Source organism: Phaenicophaeus curvirostris, chromosome 24 (assembly GCF_032191515.1).
Source record: "Phaenicophaeus curvirostris isolate KB17595 chromosome 24, BPBGC_Pcur_1.0, whole genome shotgun sequence".
Taxonomy (NCBI): Eukaryota; Metazoa; Chordata; class Aves; order Cuculiformes; family Cuculidae; genus Phaenicophaeus; species Phaenicophaeus curvirostris.
The window spans coordinates 2,163,296-2,184,887 of record NC_091415.1 but is presented as its reverse complement, the minus strand read 5'-3'; the positions used below and the strand labels follow the sequence as shown (position 1 = coordinate 2,184,887).

The following is a 21,592-nucleotide window of genomic DNA, read 5'->3' as shown; positions in this document are numbered from 1 at the left end:
ATTTGTTTATTTTGTATATGATACCTACAACTCCTTTATCCTCAAAAAAGAACACTGAACTGACTTAAAAGTTGGCCCTTTTTTTTTGTTTCAGGCTGATGCCTGGTTGAGGTGTAATTAAGGCTGGTGTAATTAAAGTAGAGCTGGAAGTTCTGCTATGAACGATGTGTATGAACAGATAGGGAGCAAAACTAGAATTGTTGACTCGATGTGTGTCAGAGCAGCTCTAGAGCCAGCTCTGCTGCTCACACAGGGGTTGCTGGAAGGGTCAGGGTTATAAATGGCAAGTGCCAAATTTGCACCAAAGCGGAATTATATTATGGGAATTTTATTTGAACTATTTGTGCTACTTACACAAAAACAATCGGATGTATTTTTAGCTCGTGAATTCTGTTGGAAAGAAATCTTTGTGTGATATGTCACTTTGCCAGCTTAATCCTGTAGTCACAACATGATGGAATTCCTGCAGCAGAAAGAACTGGCAAGGAATGGGATGTTGTGTTGCAGAAGAGTTAACTGACTAAATACCTTTCAGACTGAGAAACTGTCATCTTTGTCAGTCTAAAAGGGAGGAGATTTTTTTAGGGTGTCTGCAAAACAAAACCATAGTAGTAAGAACCTCATTATTCAACTAGTTTAATACAAAATGCTATTTAATTGTTTTGATTGGCCAGTATCATTACACAAACTTTCGTTTAATGAGCAGGTGTTCTTTAAGGTCCCTTCCAACCCAAACTATTCTATGATTCTATAACACAGGAACTCAAAACAAGACATACACATCCAAGTCCATGTACATACATACATATATATATATCTCAATATACATTTAAACAATGCAGAAGAGGTAGTACCATTAATTAAGAAATGTGTAATGTACAGTAAAGGTATTAAGACAATTCAGATCTGCCTTAATTGCAGCTCTTCCAGGTATTGCAAGAGGCTATAGAATGATTCATTCAGCATCAGTCCAAGTTTAAATATGTACTCTGTTCTCTTGTACGATTGTACCTTTAGTTTTCCAAAGGTGATCCTTCAGGGAAGCAGGTGAAGGAGCATTTAGTTTATAAAAGTTAAATACTATGCCTGTAATAACTCAGATAGTGAGCTTTGAATCCATTATTTCTTACAGTAACCAGATTGTCTGTACGCTTCAGGATGTAAGGTTAGGCATGAACACCAAAAATTTAACCTGATTTCTTTTTTCATTCTCTAAAAAGACCCAGTAGGATGACTGAGTTCTGTTTTGGAGGGATGCCTAGGGGAAAAAATGAACTGTATCTCTACAGAAACGTGATCATAAAATACTGAAAGATGAAGATGGGGAGAGTCTGTAAGACAGGTCCCCAGCCCAACTTCAGAAGCATCCTAGCATGTGTTGGGTGCCTGGAGAACAAGCTGCTGAAAGCAGGAGAGCCAGATCATAGAGCCATAGTGCCAAAGCTTGCAGCCACTTATTCAGAACACTCAGAATAGAAGCTCTGGGCAATGGGCTGTGCAACCACGAAAGCAGAGCTCTTTCAGAACTTCGTCAGCCAGATCGACTATTTCTTAAGATTTTTAAGCCATACTTACAGCAACTGAAAAACTTTGCTCTCTGAATATTCCTTTAGGAAAGAAGAAAAATACAGTTAAGAAGCACTGTCAACTCTTGAGATTTAAAGGTAAAGAACAAATCAGATCTAGACCTCAGTAAAAGCACCTTCCCTCTGCATTTCACATCTAATCAAGGTGTGTCTCTAGTCAGAGGATAGACTCTTGCATCTGCCTAGCGTGTGTGGAAGGCTACAGTGATAGAGGAAGATGATGCCTTCCTTTTTTGGGATTGTTTTCCAGATTTTCTGGTTGCCTGTATTGTTTAGGCTGTGACAGGTCAGCAGGAAAAATAACTATATTCAAACCAAACAGCAGTGTAAGGAATCCAAGGAAGATGCTGTAGTATGTTGTAGTTAACATTTATCTGATATACTCCTCCTCAGAGGTGCAGGACGTATCTTCATCTGTGCTTTCCTCCAAATCTGGCAAGTTGCCCCAGAGCAAAACATTCACACCTGGTGGGAAGGAGACAGGAGGAAAAAAAGTGTATTTTTGGCTCATGACCTTATTTTTCAGTTGCACAACTGTATTTTCAGAGAAAATAAGTACTCTAATTATTGCAAAACCTGATAAGTCATGTTCATGATAAATATATCTCGACTATTCCCTATTTCTCTTCCAAAGTAATCTTGTAAGCGTTGCTGTTTACAGCACAGTTCAAAGAATACGTCCCTGCCCACAGATGTATTTATGTAGCTAATTCATGTAGCTATTGATAATCCCCTCATGGCTGATTTATTTATAAACGCATTGATCTGAAGCACAGGTGACACTGAAAGGTTTAGGCAGTAAGTTACTCCCATCTGTAAGGAGGAGGAATGATTTGTCAGAATGCTATGCACTCCTGAGGACTTGAGGCAAATTATGCTAGACAGTTGGCACCCAGACAACACCGAGCTGGAGAAACTCGCTCGCACGGGCTGTAACTTCAGGTTGGACTAATGAGGACTCAGTTCTAGAGGGTCAAAGCGCTACATGACTCACCCAGAGTGCCCGTTGGACAGCTGCCTAACAGCGCAGTAAAGCTATACGTGCCACTATAAATAGCAACCGGTGGTTGTGTTTGTGCTGGTTATAGCATCGCTTCAGAAAATCCTTCAGTTTTCTGGTGAAGATAAATTTCCACTGAGAAATTTGCATTTGCAAAGTAGCTACAGCTACTTGCTTTATGCCTCCATATGTTAGACTCCCTCCATATGCTTTATCTATATCGAGACACTTCATTAGAAGGGCTTAGAATTCAAGATTTTAGAGATGAGAAGGAAATACGTGTTCCTTACCAGAAGAGTCTAGTCTGTTGATGCCAAAGACTGCGTGGCTATGGAACATCCAGAGGTGGCCGTTGTTGCAGGACAGCAGGCAAGGTTTGCAGGGAGAAATCACATGATAACCCACAACATTACCACTAGAAAGACAAGGGAAGTCATGAGCAACACAAATCGTGTTGGCTTTTCCAGCTCAAACTGATGCAAAGTAGCCACGGTACCAGACCATTATGTAATGGTCCTGTTTCGATAAAGTTCAGGGAACATCTGTCAGGAGTTACAGAATATCTAAGTTTCAGATCTCTGGCACAGAGAACCACTTAGTAACCTAAATTGTGTAATCCAGACTAGTTTGCACATCAACAAATGGTGTTGTGTCTTTGTTTTGGAAGGCCAGTCATTCCATTGCAATCAACGTAGAAGTTCGTCTCACATAAAATCCATTTGTGCAGAAGCACTGCGCATGGGAGTAATGAGACTGGGAATATCGAAGCCTTTCCTGCTCTCCTAGGTTGAGACCCTGAACAATCATTTTTTTGACTTTCTCAGTCATAATCTAGTGAGAAGTTTCTTTTTCTCTCCTCCTGTCCGAAATATAAAATACTGTGTTCCTATCACACCATTTAAATCTGAGCAAGGTAAAAGTCTTTATTGTGAAGCTGGAAGGATCTTCTCACATAACTGTGAGCTACTTGAGAGGTGCTGTTTTCACTCTTAAATATCAGGCATTAATAAAGAGCATAAAAGAACTCTGAGAACTTCAGTGACAGCATGTTCCATCTGCTAGCAACAACTCGATCTGCCAAGAGGATGTTCTATTAATTAGAATGTGAGTAACTACTTCTTACTGTGGCCTTATTCACACAGTTATCTCAGTGTTGCTGCAGACATTTAATCAGGCAGGTGGCATGCAAGCTTTCCCTTAGACTCAGACTACTGACAAGGTTGTCACATTTCCACCAGGGATTTGCACAGAAATAGACTGGCAGCCGTGCCCACGTGTAGTGGGTTGAGTTTCTATCGAGCAGCATTAAATTTGAAATGGAGTGTGCAATCTGTTCATTCATCCCTTGCCTCTCCAATCGCACTCGTCCCCAGTGAGGTTAACCAGTAGCTCTCGAGGAGGTGTTGGTGTCACTGAATAGCATTCTTACCACTTCAAGCACGCGATGTTCTTCAGCTTGCATTTGCAGATCTCTGTGAAATAGCAGCTTCCGATGAAATCAACGGTACTAGATGGGAAGAAAGGGAAAATACAGATGTTTAGATGTGCCTATGATTACAGCTGTCTGGATAATACGGGTCTGAAGTCACAACAAAATGTTGCCATTAGACTTGTGGGGGGCAGGAGGGGTTAACTTTCCCAATCGTGTAATCACAGAATCATGGAATGGGTTGGGTTGGAAGGGACATTAAAGATCATCCAGGTCGAACACCCTGCCATGGGCAGGGACATCCTCCCATGGATCAGGTTGCTCAAACCCTCATCCAGCCTGGCTTGAGAACCTCCAGGGAAGGGGCAGCCACCGTTCCATCTTCCTATCAGCTGCTAATCGTGCTCAGATAGACACAGAGACGCGTGTGACATTACAAGAGCATATTGCAAGTCTTTTCAAATCAGCCTAGGAAGCACGGCTGCTCCTGACCCCAAGGCTTGCCCACTGGGCCCTAAGGCTGCCAGGCACACACCCAGCTATGGACATCACCCTGGTTCCTGACAAACCTCAGCTGAGGCTGCAGAGCCGTAGCTTAAAGGCGAGGACATTTAAAACCAAACCTTTGATTTCTTATCTCCATTTTAACTCATACTTTCTGATTAACATATGATTTTGCAATCTTATTTCCTTAGTATTCAAATATTGTTATGGGAAAGGAACATGCGACCGGCTTGGAGGAGAGTCCTGGAACCAGTGTGAGATCAGGTTTGTTCTGTTTGCACGATTTATTTCAAATTCCAATCTTTGCTTAAGGAGGGAGCTGGAGAAACTCCCTGTGGCTTCCCCAGCCTACATTTTCCTCATGGTAAGATGAAATTAGACTGTGACTCTGCCCCTCTGTTCTGCTCCTGTGAGACCCCACCTGGAGTATTGCGTCCAGTATTGTGAAGCATCAACAAAAGGATATGGAACTGTTGGAACAAGTCGAGAGGAGGCTATGAAGATGGAGCACAGGCTGAGAGAGTTGGGGTTGTTAAGCAGGGAGAAGAGAAAGCTCTGTGGAGACCTTAGAGCAGCTTCCAGTACTGAAAAGGGATCAAGAAAAGCTGGGGAGGGGCTTTTGATCAGGGAGGGCAGGGATAGGAAGGGAGGGAATGGTTTTCAGCTGAAAGGGGAGATTGGGATGAGGTCTTGGGAAAAAATATATTCCTGGGGAAGTCTTGGGCCAGAGTGCCCCAAGAAGTGGTGGCTGCCCCATCCCTGGAGGGGTTCAAGACCAGGTTGGATGGGGCTTGGAGCAACCAGATCTAATGGGAGGAGTCGCTGCCCATGGGTGGAACTGGATGGACTTTGAGGTGCTGGTTGCTGAGCAGCTTGGCATGGGCTGGCGACACGTGCTCACAGCCCAGAAACCACCTGTGTCCTGGGCTGCATCAGAAGCAGCGTGGCCAGCAGGGCGAGGGAGGGGATTCTGCCCCTCTGTTCCTCTCTCGTGAGACCTCATCTGGAGGACTGTGTCCAGCTCTGGAATCCTCAACATACAAAGGAGATGGAGCTGTTGGAACAGGTCCAGGGGAGGCTAGAAAGATGATCTGAGGGCTGGAGCACCTCATGCATGAGGAGCACAGGCTGGGAGAGTTGGGGTTGTTCAGCCTGGAGGAGAGAAGGCTGTGGGGAGACCTTAGAGCAGTTTACAGTGTGGAAAGGGGCTCCAGGAAAGCTGGGAAGGGGCTCTGGATCAGATTGAGACTAGACATAAGGAGAAATTTGTTTGCGATGAGGGTGGCGCGGCCCTGGAACAGGCTGCCCCATCCCTGAGGCATTCAGGCCAGGCTGGATGGCGCTTGGAGCCCCTGATCCCTGCCAGGGGGTTAGAACCGGATGATTTTTAAGGCCCTTTCAACCCAACCCGCTCCAGGAGCTTTCCAAAGCTCCCCCCCCGCGGGCGCTTTCGGTGCCGGCGCTTACCCCGAGGGCGGGACGTCGGTGGAGTACAGGTCGGTGTCGGTGTCGGCCAGCAGCACGGCCTTCATGCCCCGCGAGCTCAGGCGGTGCGAGCAGAAGCGGCAGCAGAGCACGGACACGCAGCGCTCCTCGAAAGCGCCGCCGGCCATGGCCGCTCCCTCCTGTCAGTTTGAATCGCCGGCCTCTCCTCCCCATTGGCCGCGCGGGGACACGCCCCCTCCCTCTGATTGGCCCGCTCCTCGCAGCCCATTGGCGGAGACGCGTAGCCCCGCCCCCTCCCGCATTGCTATTGGCTGCGGGGCACGCCCTGCCCCGCTCCCATTGGCCGCGCGGGGCGCTCCTTTGCATACCGCGCCCCGCCCCTGCGCAGTCCTAGGGGCGCGTCTCGGCGAAGGGGGCGTGGCCCGCGTGCAGACGGCGCCCTGCGATTGGTTCTCGGTGCTGTCCGTCTTCCCCACGCCGAGCGCTGATTGGCTGCCCCTCCCCGAGGGGGGGCGGGGCTAGCGGCGCGGCGCCGTCAAGGGGGGCCGGGGCGGCGGGGCGGCCGCTCAGCAGCCGGAGGACGCCGGGCTGCGGGGAGGCGGCTCCGCGGCGCCCAGGTAACCGCCCCGCCCGGCTTCACGGGGGGCTCCGTCCCCTCCCCTCCTCGCTCCCTGCACCCCCTGCTGCCGCCGGGACCCCTCCGTTCACCCCAGGTGGCCCCCAAACCGGGGACCCCCCCTCATTACCGGGACCCCCCCCCCCCCCCCTTCCCGTTTCCTCCCCCCCCGCCGCTCTCATTGTTCTTCCCGGGCGGGTTTGGATCCGGTTGGGTGTCGTGTTTATTTGTTTTTTCCTCCCTCGGGGGCTGCCGCTTCGCTCCCCCCCCCGCCTTTTATTTTTTACGCTGAAAAATTTTCGTAAAGAAAGGGAAAAATGTTAAAAACCAAAGTAAATAGCCAGAAAAAAAGTTGTGTCCTGCTCCCCGCCCCCCTCACCCCGGCTCTGACCCCCCCCCAGCCTGGAAAACACCCCTAAATAACCCAGACCCCCCCAGTCTGGGGGTGGCCCCGCTGCGGGATGCTGGGGGCTGGCTGCTTCCCCTCCTCCTGCCTCACTTCTCCCTCTTTTCCCCTCCTGGAGGTGTTTTCCCCTCCTCACCTGGCTGCTCTGCATTTCCCACCCCAAAAAAAGGTGATTTGCAATGTCAGGGCAGCTTTTTTGCCCTCCCCAGCCCTCCCTGCGCATCCCGTGGCTGCGAGCTCTGCCTTTCTCCATCAATAAATCTATTTATTTTGCCTTTTCAGGCAGGCACCTCGAAGAAAACGGCTCCTCGTCCTCCTTTTCCGCTCTCCGCTGGGATTTGGTTTGAATCAGCTCTGAGCCTATTTAAAAAAAACGAGAAGAGGAGGAAGAAAAAAAAAAAAAAAGCAAACCAAGCCCACCCAAACCATGTTGTGCGGAAGGACTTCCAGTCCCTGGCTTTGCTGTTAACGTTGAAGCATCAGGAAGAGCCTTTGGGGGCTGCAGGAGCTGCCAGGCTGATGCTGCTGCTCAAAGGTTTGGTGCAGGGAGATAAAACTGCTGCCTCTGCCATCCGCTGAGCTCCCCAACATCTGCGTTTTGCTGCTGCTCGGCTCCCTCTCCCACCCTGTCTCCATGGACCCATCGATTGATTTTTTTATTATTTAACTCTTCGAGGCGTCGCGTCGAGAGGAGCGAGATTGCGTTTCTGTCTTGCGTTCGGGTGGGTCTGGTTTGAGGTTAATTTTTTTTTTTTTTTTTGGAAAAGAAAACATGACGTCGCCGGCCAAATTCAAAAAGGATAAGGAGATCATAGCTGAATATGACACTCAAGTTAAAGGTAGGGATGGTTTTATTTGTGTCTCGGTCGCTTGCCTTGCAATTGTAGGAGTTTGCAGGCGATTTTTGGGTGGGGAAGGGGGAAATCATTTGCAGATTGCCTGGAATTTGCAGGGCTGGTTCGGAATACAACGCTGGATCGGGTTCGTAATGCTTTTTCTTGCCCCCTGGTATTGCTGGAAGGGGTCGGAATCAGAGCTTTTTTTATGGAATGCAACAAATCTTTGAGTTGTGAGAGATCCATATTTTTCTGTCTGCCGTTCTGAAATACGCCTTTGAAATATGAGAGCCAGTTAATTGCTTTTTAATCCTTCTCCTACCATGGGAATCCTTGAAAAATCTGTGTAATGTCAGCAGAGCGTATTTTCACGGGTGCCAACGGGGACTGTGCTGAGGGTCCCTGCAAAGCTGTTTGTGCTAGAAAGTTCCATTTATTCGAGATTTTGCTTTTGGTTGAGTCCATAATATCAGTGCTGGGTTTTATTTCCTGTGCTTGTGTTACACCTTTAGGTTGCAGTGTGTGTGTATCCACAGATATATACATACAGACATCTATAAATGAATAAAATGAATGCATCACTGTTCTTCTCATCGTCATAAGGAAGGTAATAAAGACTTAGAGGCGGATTTGCAATGCTCATGCGAGTCTTCTGCAGAATTCACTTGGCTGCGTTTCAGGCTATCATGTGCCCTAGGTGAAAAAAACTGAAAGGATGGTGAAATGTCTACTGAGCTGCTTATTTTTGCAAAGTTTTCAAGGTGACTCCTGTTGAAAAAAGGGAATTGTGGCTTCTGTATCGTTGGATCTATCCATCTAGGGGAGTTGTGAGATTGAGTGATTTATCTAACCAGGGAAAACTCGCGTGGTGTGTGCACAGCAGGCAGGAAAAATGGCCCATGGGCAGGGCTGATTGAGTTAAATCAATGCGATTTAAAAAAATGTGATTTAAATCTGAGTAGGAAACCTCCATTAAAGCTGTCAATTAAAATATTGCTTTGCAATTATGTGCTTAGTTATTTTTCCTACTGGGGGGGCTGCTTGCTGGTTGAATGTCGTGATCTCATGTCCTGCAAGATTTGTGTCCTGCGCTGACCCTACTGCTCTGTGCCTCAAAAAGTTTTGATGTTCATGTTAAAAATGCTGATCTGAGCAAACATAAAGCTGGGTAGGAGTTGATTTTCGTTTTTATATTTCTTAATTTTCGGGTTCTTAAAGTCAGAAATGGAGAAGAGCGTGTTTCTTTTTTACTGGTTTAGTTTCTATTCCTGTTTTCTAGCTGTCTTTGGAAATGGGAATTAAACTCTCTAAAATTAGAGGCTTGCATGTTCTTTCATTATTTACCCCATCAAAATGCGCGTGATGGGTACAAGCGTGTAGTCACAATATTTGTGAATTACATGCGATAAGAAGAAAAAAGGCTTTAGAATTAGCAAAGCGCTTTGTCTCACCTCTCTGCTTTCTCATCTGTAAGAAAGGCGAAGCCGTCTTTTCCTTCTCTTTCAAAAAAGAGACCCATCAGGATGGGTAAAATGGAGATGAGCCCTCCCTGTGTGCTGAGCTCAAAGATACACATGGCAGCGTGGTGACAATCACCTCATCTCTTTCAAAGAGCAGAGAGGAGTGTTCCTTCTTCATCTGGCTTCAACCTTCCAACAGCCTCCTTGGACATCAAGGGTGGCCGTTCCCCACCTTTGAGGTACCAGGTTTGGGGGAGATATAGAAGTTACAGGCTTTTCTTAAAATGAAATTTGCCATCCCCATCCCTGGAGGGGTTCAAGGCCAGGTTGGATGGGGCTTGGAGCCCCTGATCCAGTGGGAGGTGTCCCTGCCCATGGCAGGGGTGGGACTGGATGGGCTTTAAGGAGTCTTCCAACTCAAACCATTTCATGATCTCATGGACACCTTGGTTCAGAGTTGGGTAGTGATTTGGCTTTATAGGAAGCTCCAAGGTGGTGAGTTAGACCTCTTGACTCTCTAATTCCAGAGATGTGCTGGTTTCTGCTGCAGTGAGAAGATGTTACTAAAGGCATACTTAAATCCCCACGTTGGGTACTGGCTGGTCCTTAAACATACTTAATTTTGTTGCCCTAACCACAGTCTGACTACACCTACTCCTACTTGTACTCTGATCATGGAGTATTTGGTTTCTCCTGTCTTGTGAGATGATGCTGTGGAGGAATTGCTGTGGAGTGGGATGAATCAGGTGTTGTGCTACATGAATTATCAGGTATTGCCCGTTCCTCAGATGAGGAAACCTTGATACGTTTCCAGTGGCATCTGAAATCTCTGTGCCTTTGTTTCTGAGCTCCAGCCTGGCTCTGCCTTGGGTACAGTGTTTAGAGGCTTCGTTGAAAACCATTAATCCACAAACACTTACTTAAGCACTTTAGGTTGTTACTAATAGAATGATTGAGCTATGTTTAAAAATTTAATAGTCTTAAGTTGTTAATCAAAACCTATTTAAAGAATACTTTGGTTATGGTTAATAGGTAATTGTTACACTGAGTTTCTGGTTTTCTGTTGCTGAATGCACCTTGTAATTTTTCTTGTGTGCCCACGGGTGAAACTCCTTGTTCTCCCACGTTTGTCTGTTATGGGATTTGTTGTTGTCTTCCAACAGACGGTTCTTTGCTTCTTTTGGGTTGGTGTTAACTCTTCCCATGGTTTGTGCGTGCACCTGCTGGCAGGGGAGACCAACCTGAGGGTGAAATGAGTTTCTGAAGATGACGACTCTTCACCTCTTCCACATCCAACTGATCATGCAGCAGTCAGGGGACCTGGAGGGAGTGATGTGCTACTTCTGAATTACTGGTGCAGTGTGGCAGAGGACCAGCTTTGCAGTCTGTAGGTGTTGGTGCAGTGCATCCATCCTTGCAAGCTGGAACCAGACTGGATAGAACCTTGACTTACTTGGTCTGACCTTATAGCTGGCTAATAGAGACTAGGCTGGATGACCTCCTGAGCTCCCTCCCAGCCTGGATTATCCAATGATTCCCCAAATCCTGTGTTCAGTTTTGGGCTCCCCCTCACTTCAAGGACACCGAGTTGCTGCGGTGTGACTGGAGGAGAGCAGGTGAAGGGTCTGGAGACTGAGGGTCATGAGGAGTGGCTGAGGGAAATGGATTTGTTTTGCTTGGAGAAGAAGAGGCTGGGGGGAGACCTTATGGCTCTCTGCAGCTCCCAGAAAGGAGGTTGTGGTGAGGTGAGCGCTGGGCTCTTCTCCCGAGAAACAAGTGATAGGGTGAGAGGAAATGGCCTCAAGTTGTGCCAGAGGAGGTTTAGACTGGATATTAGGAACAATTTCTTCATGACAGAGTGGTGAAGCCCTGGCAGAGGTTGCCCAGGGCAGTGGTGGAGTCTCCATCCCTGGAGGGGTTCAAAAAGTGTGTGGCCGTGGCGCTCGGGGACATGGTTTAGTTGGCATGATGGTGTTGAACTGGATGAGCTCAGAGGTCTTTTCCAGCCTTGATGATTCTATGATCTAGAGCTTCAATTACAAACCTGTCTTCTGTAAAAGTGCAATAACCTGCTGTGGTGTCTGGACAGGGTGGCTCTCCTCAACGACTGCGATGACCTTGAGTCTTTTTGCCTTTAGACGATGCAAGGAAAGCCTGCATTGTGCGTGGCCGTGCCATCCGCGCTGGGATGTTTCGTGCTGTTGGCCAGGTGAGGTTGCCACTCTTTGCAGGCTCTTCCTGCGAGGCTTTTTGGGAACGCTCCTCTCTTTGAGGAGACTCCGAAATGGCTGCGTGCGTGCGGTAGGAATTCTCCTGGCAAGATGACACGGGGTCAGCAGGGGAGGGAAGTGCCGCTTTGATCCGTTTCTGTACCACGTGCTCCCAAAGATGGTGAGTTCTGGGAAGCCGGAAAGTGAGATTCTGTGGTCTCCATATGGAGCCTTTGATATCTCGAGCTCATTCCCTTGTCTGGATTGTCTCTCCCAATTCCTTTGTGTAAGTTGTGGTACAGCAGAGATAATTAATTGATGCTGCGTAGCGTGTTCCATGTGAGATTTGGATGCTGCCTGTCTGTGCCCAACCAAGCACTGTCAGAGTGTTTTTTGGTTTAGTGTGTTAAATTGGAGCGTACATTCGCTGAGGAAAGAAAACCCAGTGATTTATCTCTTAATTCTTCTTTTCGTTCTCCTCGTGTCCCACGAGAGCCTTATATTTAATTAGTTTGTATAAAGCTTCAATAAATAGCTTCATGGTTTGGGCTGCAGAAATGTAATACTGAAGGTTTTCACACAGCGGTGGCTCCTAAGCCCCTTCTGTCCTTGAGGAATCCCTAGCAGAGGTTAAAATGCACCTCTTGCAGATCTTGCAGCACAGCCCAAAAGTGTTAGGAATATGAAAATATAGAAAAATAAAGAGTTTACATCATAGCACAGGGGTGGCTGTGTGGTTATTTGGCTGAGGGCGTCCTAAGTGAAGAGAAGATGCAGGAGAACTGCGTCTGTGTGAACCTCATGAGGCTCAACAAGGCCAAGTGCAAGGTCCTACACCTGGGTTGGGGCAATCCCTGGTTTCAGTCCTTGCTGGGGATGATGGGATTGAAAGCAGCTCTGCAGAGAAGGACTTTGAGGTGCTAATTAATTAGCTGGCAGCCCAGAAACCACCCATGTCCTAGGCTGCATCAAAAGCAGCGTGGCCAGCAGGGCGAGGGAGGGGATTCTGCCCCTCTGTTCTTCTCTTGTGAGACCTCATCTGGAGGACTGTGTCCAGCTCTGGAATCCTCAATACAAGGAGGAGATGGAGCTGTTGGAACGGGTCCAGAGGAGGCTACGGGGATGATCAGAGGGCTGGAGCACCTCATGCATGAGGAGGACAGGCTGAAAGAGTTGAGGTTGTTCAGCCTGGAGACGAGAAGGCTCTGGGGAGACCTTAGAGCAGTTTACAGCTTGGAAAAGGGGCTCCAGGAAAGCTGGGAAGGGGATCTTGATCAGGGAGGGCAAGGATAAGATGAGGAGGAATGGTTTTTAGCTGAAAGGGGGGAGATTGAGATGAGCAGGGGTGGAACTGGATGGGCTTTGAGGTCCCTTCCAACCCAAACCATTCTGTGATTCTGATTTCTGCCCTCTGTTCAGGTTTTTCAGTTGCTCGCTGTGCTCTTGCTCTGTTTGCAGACGCGGGCACCGTGTGTGGGTGCTTTGGAGAGTCATGGCTGAGCTCTTGGCAACGTCTTCGGCAACGCCTATTTAATACACTCTGCAAAGAGACTTCTCGGCCACGCACCCTGATGTGGTGGAGTAGAATAGTTTTGAATTTTGAGTTTCTATATATTGGATTACCATTTATATTGCAAATGTAAAACTACCTTTTAAGGGGTTTTTACAGTTAATCATTACTTGGTGCGTGTAAGTGATTCCATTTGTTTGCAACAATGACTTGCTCCAGACTCCGGCGACGGAATTGCTGTAGGATCATCTGGTTTGCTGCAGTTCTTGATAGTGCTAATCCCTCGAGTTTTGGAGCTGGATTGGGCCAACGAAGCAGCCTGCTGCCAGAAAGGGGGAAGGGGCTGTGGGGAGACGGGGCTGATGTTAGAGCAATAGTTTATATTTCTTTGTCCTGTGTGCAGCTCCTAGTAATGGATTATTAACGAGATGGGAAGAGGTGAAAGAATGCAGGCTTCTTTCTCTCCTCTTCATCTCTGAAACTGCTCTGTTAGGGATTCATCACGCACGGCAAGGCAAGAGACCAAAGCTGACCGAGAGCATCGTACACTGAAGCATCACAGTTTCTTCCAAAGGCAGAAGGAATTGCCAGTGTAACTCAGTAGGATTTAGCCAGTTTTCCTGAACTCCCAACTAAGAAAGCCTCACAACATTTTTTCTTAGCCTTAAATCATTTCCTTTCCTGGTAAGGGTACACATTAGTATCTTGACTTTTCTTTTTTTATGTTTCTAATGCTTACTAATTTTTACCCACTTGGGGAATTTACTTGGAAGAACCAGTTTGCCCAATTGACTCTTCCAATTGTCATTATGAAGAGTGAAGAATCTAAACCTATGTTGAGATGGAAAGTATGTTTAAACACATGTTCTTTTGAATAGCTTTCGCTATGCCATGCACAGTTGATATTCATTACTTAGGACTTTATTTAGTTCATTTTTTTATGACTTTTGCAGATTTCATGCTTTCTGTTTGAGAATCTCTACAACGTCATGGGAGTTCTGCTCTCTGAGTATTGGCAGCACTTTGTAGGGAGTGGGAGCAAATACAGAGTTATGGTTAGATTTGCTGGGGATTTGATTTTTATTTTGCTGAGAGGAGGTTGTGATGAGGTGGGTATTGGTCTCTTCTCACAAGAAACAAGCGATAGGATGACACGAAAAGGCCTCAAGTTGTGCCAGAAGAGGTTTAGATTGGATACTGGGAAAAATTTCTTTACTGTAAGAGTGGTGAAGCCCTGGCAGAGGCTGCCTGGGGCAGTTGTGGAGTCCCCATCCCTGGAGGGGTTTGGAAACTGTGTGGCTGTGGCACTTGGGGACATAGTTTAGTTGGCACGGTGGGCTGATGGTTGGGCTGGATGAGCTTGGAGGTCTTTTCCAACTTGAATGATTCTATGATAAAAAACCATGGAGAGAATGGGAGAAAGTATCTTCACTGTAATTCCATCACTAGAGACAATTCTTTATTTCTACTTTGTTTCTCCTTTTCTTCCAAAAAAGCAATATTACAAAAGAAATCCAGAACCTTCTCTTTGTGAAATCTCTGGCTAGTGGTCAATGAAACTCCTGATGTGAGTGTTTAAAGTTGGAGAACACGTGGCTAATACGGTAACTGTGTCCAGGAAGCTCAGCTGTTATTTTTTCCAAGTTAGATGCTGCAAGTGGATTTGAACCCTTTAAGATATCGGGGTTTGCCTTCAAAGTGGCTTCTTATTGTTGTTAAACTCTAAAGCTTCTTCCTTTAACGACCACTTCTTCTCCAACGTTTTCTCCCAAGGTCTTGCTAAATATAGTGCAAAAATTCTTAGGTCCTAAGTGTTTCCAGCATTTGTGCCTCAAATTTATGTCTGTGAAATCAGCTGAATTAGGGCAGGGAGCTGCCTTATCCTGTGGCACATAAGCAGCTCCTGGCTTTTTGACTCTTGAGAAGGAGCCAAATAACCAGATTAACTCTAAACCAAGAGCGGATTTTAATCTACAGTCGCAAAGTGGCAGCAGGGTGATTTGGTCAGTCTGAATTTTTGATGTTGGTTTTTCTTATCAGAGGACTTTTTGGTGTTTTCTTGGACTGCTGTCATAGAATCACCAGGTTGGAAGGGACCCACCGGATCATTGAATCCAACCATTCCCATCAATCACTAACCCATGTCCCTCAGCACCTCGTCCACCCGTCCCTTAAACCCCTCCAGGGAAGGGGACTCAACCCCTCCCTGGGCAGCCTGACGTTGGACAATGGTTCTCCTGCACGGTATGAGCCGTGGAGCTGTGCAATTTATAGACGGGGAGTGCTTGCAAATTGAATCTACTTAAAATAACGACAGTTGTTGCCTGGGAATTATTCCCGGACTCTTTGGAGAGCGATCCAGGCTGCGGGGCTGCGCTGTGATGGTCCCGTGAGGAATGGGGAGTTGTTCCTGGCAGACCTGTAGCTGCCAGAATTGCTCAGAACAAGCAGATCGATTGTTTTCTAACCCAAGATCCCAAGTCTCGGTCCATCAAGACGGTTTTGTGTCACTGGTGGGTTTTTGAAAGGCAAACTGTACAGGGCAATGAGGGTGATTTTCTTGCTGTGGCCTTTGTTTGCTGCCTGAAAAGAGAAAGGAAGAAATGTTTTGCTGTGAGGGTGGGGAACAGGTTGCCTGGAGCAGTGGTGGCTGCCCCATCCCTGGAGGTGTCCGAGGCCAGGTTGGATGGGGCTTGGAGCCCCTGGATGGGCTTTAAGCTCCCTTCCACCTATTCTATGGCAGCAGCACAAGCTTGTGCTTATCCTACTTGTGGGGTTGTTTAGAAAGATCTTTATTTTCTTTGTTTTTTAGCCCGTGTCTAGGGTGAGGGGAGGCTGAAAAGCTGCATTTCTCTGCCTGCTGGTCACATCATCATTGATCCCCACAGTAAAGGAGAGAACAGGGCTCTAAGCTATTGTTGTAACACGTTAAGGTGTTTTTTCCCCCTTGCATTTGCAGCTTGAGACTTAGTAATGATGGATGAGGTGCCGTTCTGTTTCTCATTTCTCACCTTCCCCACCTCCCATCCATCCTGTCCCAGCGCTCCTAGGAATCGTGAGGACGGTGCTGCAGATAAGGTGGTGAATGCCGATGTTTTAATCGCCAGCCTGTTCAATTTTGTTTGGAGCGTGTGTGGATATTGCAATAATAAAACAGAGGATACTGTCTGCTGCCGCTGGTAGCTTAGTGGGCAGGAATCTTAAGGGAAAATCCAGTTTGCAGCACTAAGTCCTTTACAGCGATTGCTCTTTGTTGGCTTAGCGATCTGAATGAAATGAGGCAGGGATTGTAATTTCCCTCTGTCAACCATTATATTTGGGCATTAACTGATCCCTTCGTTTGCCTTCACGGCAGGGAGGGACCAATCCATGCAGGACAGGAGGAAACCAAACTGATGGACGGCTTGAAGGAACTTTCAGGGCTGTGACATGTTCATATCATGATGAGTTTATTTGGGGAGTATTTAGGATGCCTGTTGGTTGAGGTTTAAATACGGTGGGATACGTTACTTGTGTGTCTTTGAGGATGCTCCTACTCATTAGCACTTAATTTGCCAAGTTAAGTGTTAGGGGAAATTCCACAAAATCCTTTTCTTTATGCTGGATTTTGAGGTCCCTTCTGACCCCAAGTGCTTTCCTACCCTCTAGGCAACCTGTGCCAGTGCCTCACCACCCTCACAGTAAATAGAATCATAGAATAACCAAGTTGGAAGAGACCCACCGGATCATCGAGTCCAGCCACAATACTTTGTGCAGCGGATTTATTAATGACAATAAGGAACGATAGCCCCTGCAGTGCTTTATGGGTGATAGTTGAGAGCTCCGAGCAGGCCAGTAGAGGATTTTCCTCTGTGTTTGATAACCAGTTATTCAGAGATTTAATAAATGACTGTCTCTGTGAAGTGGGTTTGGAAAGGAGCCTGGTTTTGCTTTGGTCTCTTTAATGAAAGTAACTCGCCCTAATGCTTCTGCGTTCTCTCCATCTGTTGAAGAAGGAAGCTTGCCTCATCCCATCTACTCTTTAAAAAAAAAATAAGCAAACCCCCAGCAGTTCTGCTGCTCGTACCCATCCGTGTCCCAGCTCAGCGGGGCAGGCTCCGGGGCTGCAGAGAGATGCTGAAATATGAACAAAAGGCTTTGCCAGTAAACGACTAAGAAGTGTGCAGCTGGAAAAGGGAGGGGGAAAGGATTCCTGTGCTGGATGGGGGGAGGAACAAACGCCACGCTACAAAGGTCACAGGATGCAGTAATGATGTTTGGATGGAAACTTAACTTGTGCTGAATGAAATCGCGCTCTTGTGTTTCCCCCCTGGAGCCGAATGTCTAAAACTCTGGATGCTTCTTGTTCTGTTCCTTTTTTTTTTTTTCCCATTTTCTTTTTTTGGCTCTTGTGAGCTTCCATGAGTTGTGCTGTAGAGATGAAAACCATGGAAGAACGGAGGCTGGACAGCACGTGTGATAGGAAAGGCTTCAGTGCACCCATTTCTCCTGAGTTCTCCAGAGCTGTGGTGTTATTTGTTTCTGGTTACGCTTGTACAACTGTTTGTGAGTCAAAGTTTTGTCTATGTTAAACAAACATGCAATATTTCTGAACTGGCCAGGGTTGTTGGGTAAACTCAGATCTTGGGCTAACCACCCCTTGGAGCCGACTGCTGGAACCCTAATTGGATTTCCCACGTCAAGTCTTAATGCCCATTGCTAAATTCCCTTTTCTCCCTCCACGTGCTGTCATCCCGTCCAGATTGTCTGTGTTGTCTCTGAGGTTGGTTTGATCTTTTATCAATCCATGTGTGGTTGTTACCTTCCATGATATGATTAATTTCTGCCTGTAATGAATTACCTTACCCCAAAGTGGGAGAGAAATCCTTCTATTTAGCCCAGTTGTCTAGTGCCAAACACGCTCATATGCATTGTCTTCATATGCAAGGCATTAATCTTTACTTAAGCTTTAAATGGAATTATTCCCCTATCCCCATCACAGCGAACTTGACAGGAGATGGCTATAATGGGCTCTTTGCTTCCAATAAATTTCTGCCTTTCCCTCTTTCTCCTTAGAAATCTTGGCTAAAAGTGCTTCCCTCAAAGATGCTCCCAGAGGTTCAGATCATAGGGTTGTTTCAGATTTAAAACAAGGGAAGCCTGGAGGAGAGGAGGCTGAGGGGAGACCTCATTGCTCTCTGCAACTACTTGAAAGGAGGTTGTGGAGAGGAGGGAGCTGGGCTCTTCTCCCAAGGGACAGGGGACAGGACGAGAGGGAATGGCCTCAAGCTCCACCAGGGGAGGGTCAGGCTGGACATGAGGAAAAAATTTTTCTGGAAAGGGTCATTGGGCAGTGGCAGAGGCTGCCCAGGGAGGGGTTGAGTCCCCTTCCCTGGAGGGGTTTAAGGGATGGGTGGACGAGGTGCTGAGGGACATGGTTTAGTGTTTGATAGGAATGGTTGGACTCGATCTGTTGGGTCTCTTCCAACCTGGTGATTCTATGATTCTATGAATTCTGGCACCAACATCTCTGGAAATTGTCTGTAGGTAGAATTGCCTTTTACACCTTGAAAGCCCTGACAGCTGCTGCCAGCAAATAAGAGAATGTTTTGGTTTGGTTTGGGGATTTTGTCTTAGTTTCTTCTGAAACTTCAAGTTGTTTTCTGGTTGAGATGCTCCAACAGTTGGTCATTCTTGCTGTGGTTTATAAATTGGCTTGACCATCACTGATGAATTTTTCAAGCTCAAGCCTAAGGAGCACCCATGGTGATAGTCTTGGAGGGGAGAAGGCTCTGTGACTGTATTTTAGGTAGGAGCTTGCAAAGTCCAGACCAAGATGTTTGGAGTGGACAAGCGTGTTGTGTTTCTGCTGTGGGAGGTTCCTCCCAAGAGCAGCGTCTGTAGCTTGTGAGCTTCCATAATAAATACTTGCTGTGAGCTGGCAGATCAGCTATAATTTTCTGTGTCCTCTCTTGCCTTTTCCAGCTCGCTCGCATCGTTTCAGTGGTTTGAGGCTTTGTGTGAATAGTTCTCCTCCGTGCCCCACCCTTGCCCAAACCTCGAGCAGCGTGGACGGTTGAGATGAAAGTGCTGCTGATGTGCTGCTACCTGTACTTAAAGGTTTCTGCATCTCCTGGAAGGTTTGCTGTTGCCCTTGCTGCAGGTGGTGTTTAGATGTTGACTATCTAAACACATTTATCGGAGCTCAGTGCCTCTCCCTTCGAGAAGGTTGCTTTGAGACCTTGCAGGGAGAGGTGTGTGCAGAGGGTGGCAGCTCCACGCGCCTGTGGGAAGGAATCAGTTGGGAGTTATTAATTTTTGAAGGTGATGGGGACTCAACCTCGCCTGGGCTGTCTGTTTTAGGAAGGTTACACTCTGCTCGCAGCACTGCTTTGATGGTGATATTAAGAATAAATGCTGTTCTCTGCACTAAGGACTCTCCGATACACAAGGAAAACGGGTTTCTTTGCTTTCCCTGCCTCCTTTTTTTCAATTGCTTCTAGTCGTGTGCCTCTCAAAGCTTATTTTGTTCCCAAAACAAAGCTCCCTCTGAAGCCTCACTGTGCCTACTTCTGGCTTCTAGCAATAATATTAAAATCTTGACCATTAACATTTTGGAGTGCAGGTGTTCTCACTTCTTTCACATAGATTGGTTTTTCTCAGATAGAGGAAAATCTCTTTTATTTTGATTTTCAATGTACAAAGTATTTTTTTTCTCCCACTTTGGAGAGGTGAGTTGAGTTTCAAGTCCCTCAAATGAGTTCCCTGTTTGTTCGATGTGCTAAAGAGCTTTTCAGCTCTTATAGTTCAGGCTTTATTATAGTATCACTTTCTAAACTTCTACTTCACTTATCTTAAATCTACTTCCAGTCTTTGTGATGACCCCTCAGCTATCACTGAAAGTGTGGTCATTAATACATCACACATAATATAGGTAATTAAGAACTCTTGTGTCTCTGATATTTAAAGAAACCCCACAAACCTGCCCAAAAGCCAGAAGTTTGTAGAATTCTCCCATTCTGAAACTTCCTGTAGGGTATTTAAGGCATCGTAGATGTGATTCCTTGTCGACTTTGAAGCTAAACAAAGCAAATTATTTCGGGGTATAACTGTGGGCATAACTGTGTATTTATAACATGCTCGTAGTAACAATTTGCTTTCTTTCTGCCTCAAAATTCCTTCCATTTCCCTTTCAAATAGCTTGAAGTGTTGTATGATCATTGGAAGAGCATCCAGTCTAAATTAGCATTTTTAGCGTTTTGGTGGTGTTGGAGCTGCGTGGGTGCCGTTTTCCCCTTGGATGAGGAGAGGGATCCTCCTGTGTTTGGTGCCGTTAATTCCGATCCTTTTGGAGGAGCCTCTGTTCCTTGGGTTGCTGAATTGGATCTTTCAGCAGATCTTGCACGGTTGAATGACGTTGTGTTCCGAGCAGACAGACAGTAGGGAGAAAGATTAAAGGGTAGTGAATTACTCAAAATGACCTAAATCAAGGTCTCCATTGAGATTTAAGGGATTCAGTTACAGATCTTGAAACATGTTGAGTGAACATTGAGCTCTTTTTCTTTTTTTTTCCTGTCTGGCAACACAGTCGGCGTGGCTGGAAAGGATGAGCCGCTGTCTTTCAGAGGAGATAGTTGCATAGTGAATTTATTTTTTTATTCTTTGTTCTTGTTTGGGCTTTTTGGTGGTGATGGAATGACAAATCCCAGAATTTTTTGAATGAGAAAGTTAGATTTGGGAGGTGCTCAACGGTCCAAATGGAAACAGGGAGCAGGAGAAGAAATAAGTCAAATAAATCAAATAAAACTCCATTGAGTTCACTGCAAAACAGTCAAAACCGATTCCATGAGTGAGTCACAGTTGTACCATCTCAAATGAGGTTGTTGTGTAGCTGAACCATGTCTAGGTATCCCTTCTTTTAACTCCTTTCTCCCTTCTCTTTTCTTCTTCCCTGGCTTCTGCCACTGGGAAATTGTTGGGGTAATCAGTAGGAAGTAAACACTTCCCTGCAGTTTCCCAGCACAAATAAACAGGTTTGCTATTTTAAGTGCCAGTTTTTTTATGACTCTTCCAAAGTTTTTTGCTCCCCTGGGATCGAATCTTGAACGAATGTTTTCTTTAAGGTTTATTTTTAGGAATTAAAGGCTTATGTGAACCTCGGCGTTGGCAAGACGCTGGGTTGCCGGTCCTAGATGTCAAATTTGTAATTTAGAATTTGTACATCTTTAAGCTGCCAAGAAGAGAGGCCAGTTGAGAACATTGAAAAAGATGCTCATTTTGCCACCTCTCGTGCCAGGATTTTGCCGACACTTTCCTACCTCTGTGAGAAACGCTCGGTGTTGAAGCAAACCTTCAGCTGCTGTGGGAACAGGGAACTTCAGAGCTTGGTGAAGATTTTCAGTTTAAATAGGAGAAAGTTTGTGAACCTTGCATGTTAGTGGTGGAGCATGCAGGTCAAACTGATTTGGGCTGATTCTCTGTTGTTTTCTTGTGATCTGGTTCCTCAAGGTGGGCCCTCTTCGTCTTGTTTGTGGTTGTGAGAGAGCAAGCAAGAGCCCCAGTGCTGCAAAGCCCTTCTCCTTGGCTTTAACACATGCTGCTGGGAGTCGC

The 21,592-nt window shown here is 46.4% G+C and overlaps 2 protein-coding genes across 4 annotated transcripts in view; one reads left to right on the top strand and one right to left on the bottom strand.

Moving 5' to 3' along the window:
• Positions 1-736: 736 nt before the first annotated feature.
• On the bottom strand, positions 737-6,151 carry FAM72A (family with sequence similarity 72 member A). Its single transcript, XM_069875830.1, has 4 exons — positions 5,987-6,151; positions 4,016-4,093; positions 2,877-3,001; positions 737-2,051 (listed from the first exon to the last, which is right to left on the bottom strand). Exons 1-4 carry the CDS (start codon positions 6,130-6,132, stop codon positions 1,957-1,959), a joined length of 444 nt encoding a protein of 147 aa, XP_069731931.1. The 5' UTR covers positions 6,133-6,151; the 3' UTR covers positions 737-1,956.
• A 365-nt stretch (positions 6,152-6,516) lies between these two features.
• SRGAP2 (SLIT-ROBO Rho GTPase activating protein 2) overlaps positions 6,517-21,592 on the top strand; it is a 97,196-nt gene continuing 82,120 nt past the window's right edge. For 2 of the 3 annotated variants that reach the window (XM_069876080.1, XM_069876079.1), the window contains exons 1-2: positions 6,517-6,582; positions 7,270-7,826. In XM_069876080.1, the coding sequence (XP_069732181.1) occupies positions 7,760-7,826 (67 nt within the window). In that variant the 5' untranslated portion in view covers positions 6,517-6,582; positions 7,270-7,759. Of the gene's footprint in view, positions 6,583-7,269; positions 7,827-21,592 lie in introns of those variants that run through there. The other variant, XM_069876081.1, reaches the window with a different exon arrangement.

Bases quoted from the DNA above. Each gene is read 5' to 3' on its own strand.
- FAM72A (XM_069875830.1), bottom strand. From the start codon at position 6,132: ATGGCCGGCGGCGCTTTCGAGGAGCGCTGCGTGTCCGTGCTCTGCTGC. The intron at 3,002-4,015 runs GTAAGAATGCTA...TTGTCTTTCTAG, and splicing joins AACATCGCGTGCTTGAAGTG to TGGTAATGTTGTGGGTTATC. The intron at 2,052-2,876 runs GTAAGGAACACG...CCTTCCCACCAG, and splicing joins CAACAGACTAGACTCTTCTG to GTGTGAATGTTTTGCTCTGG.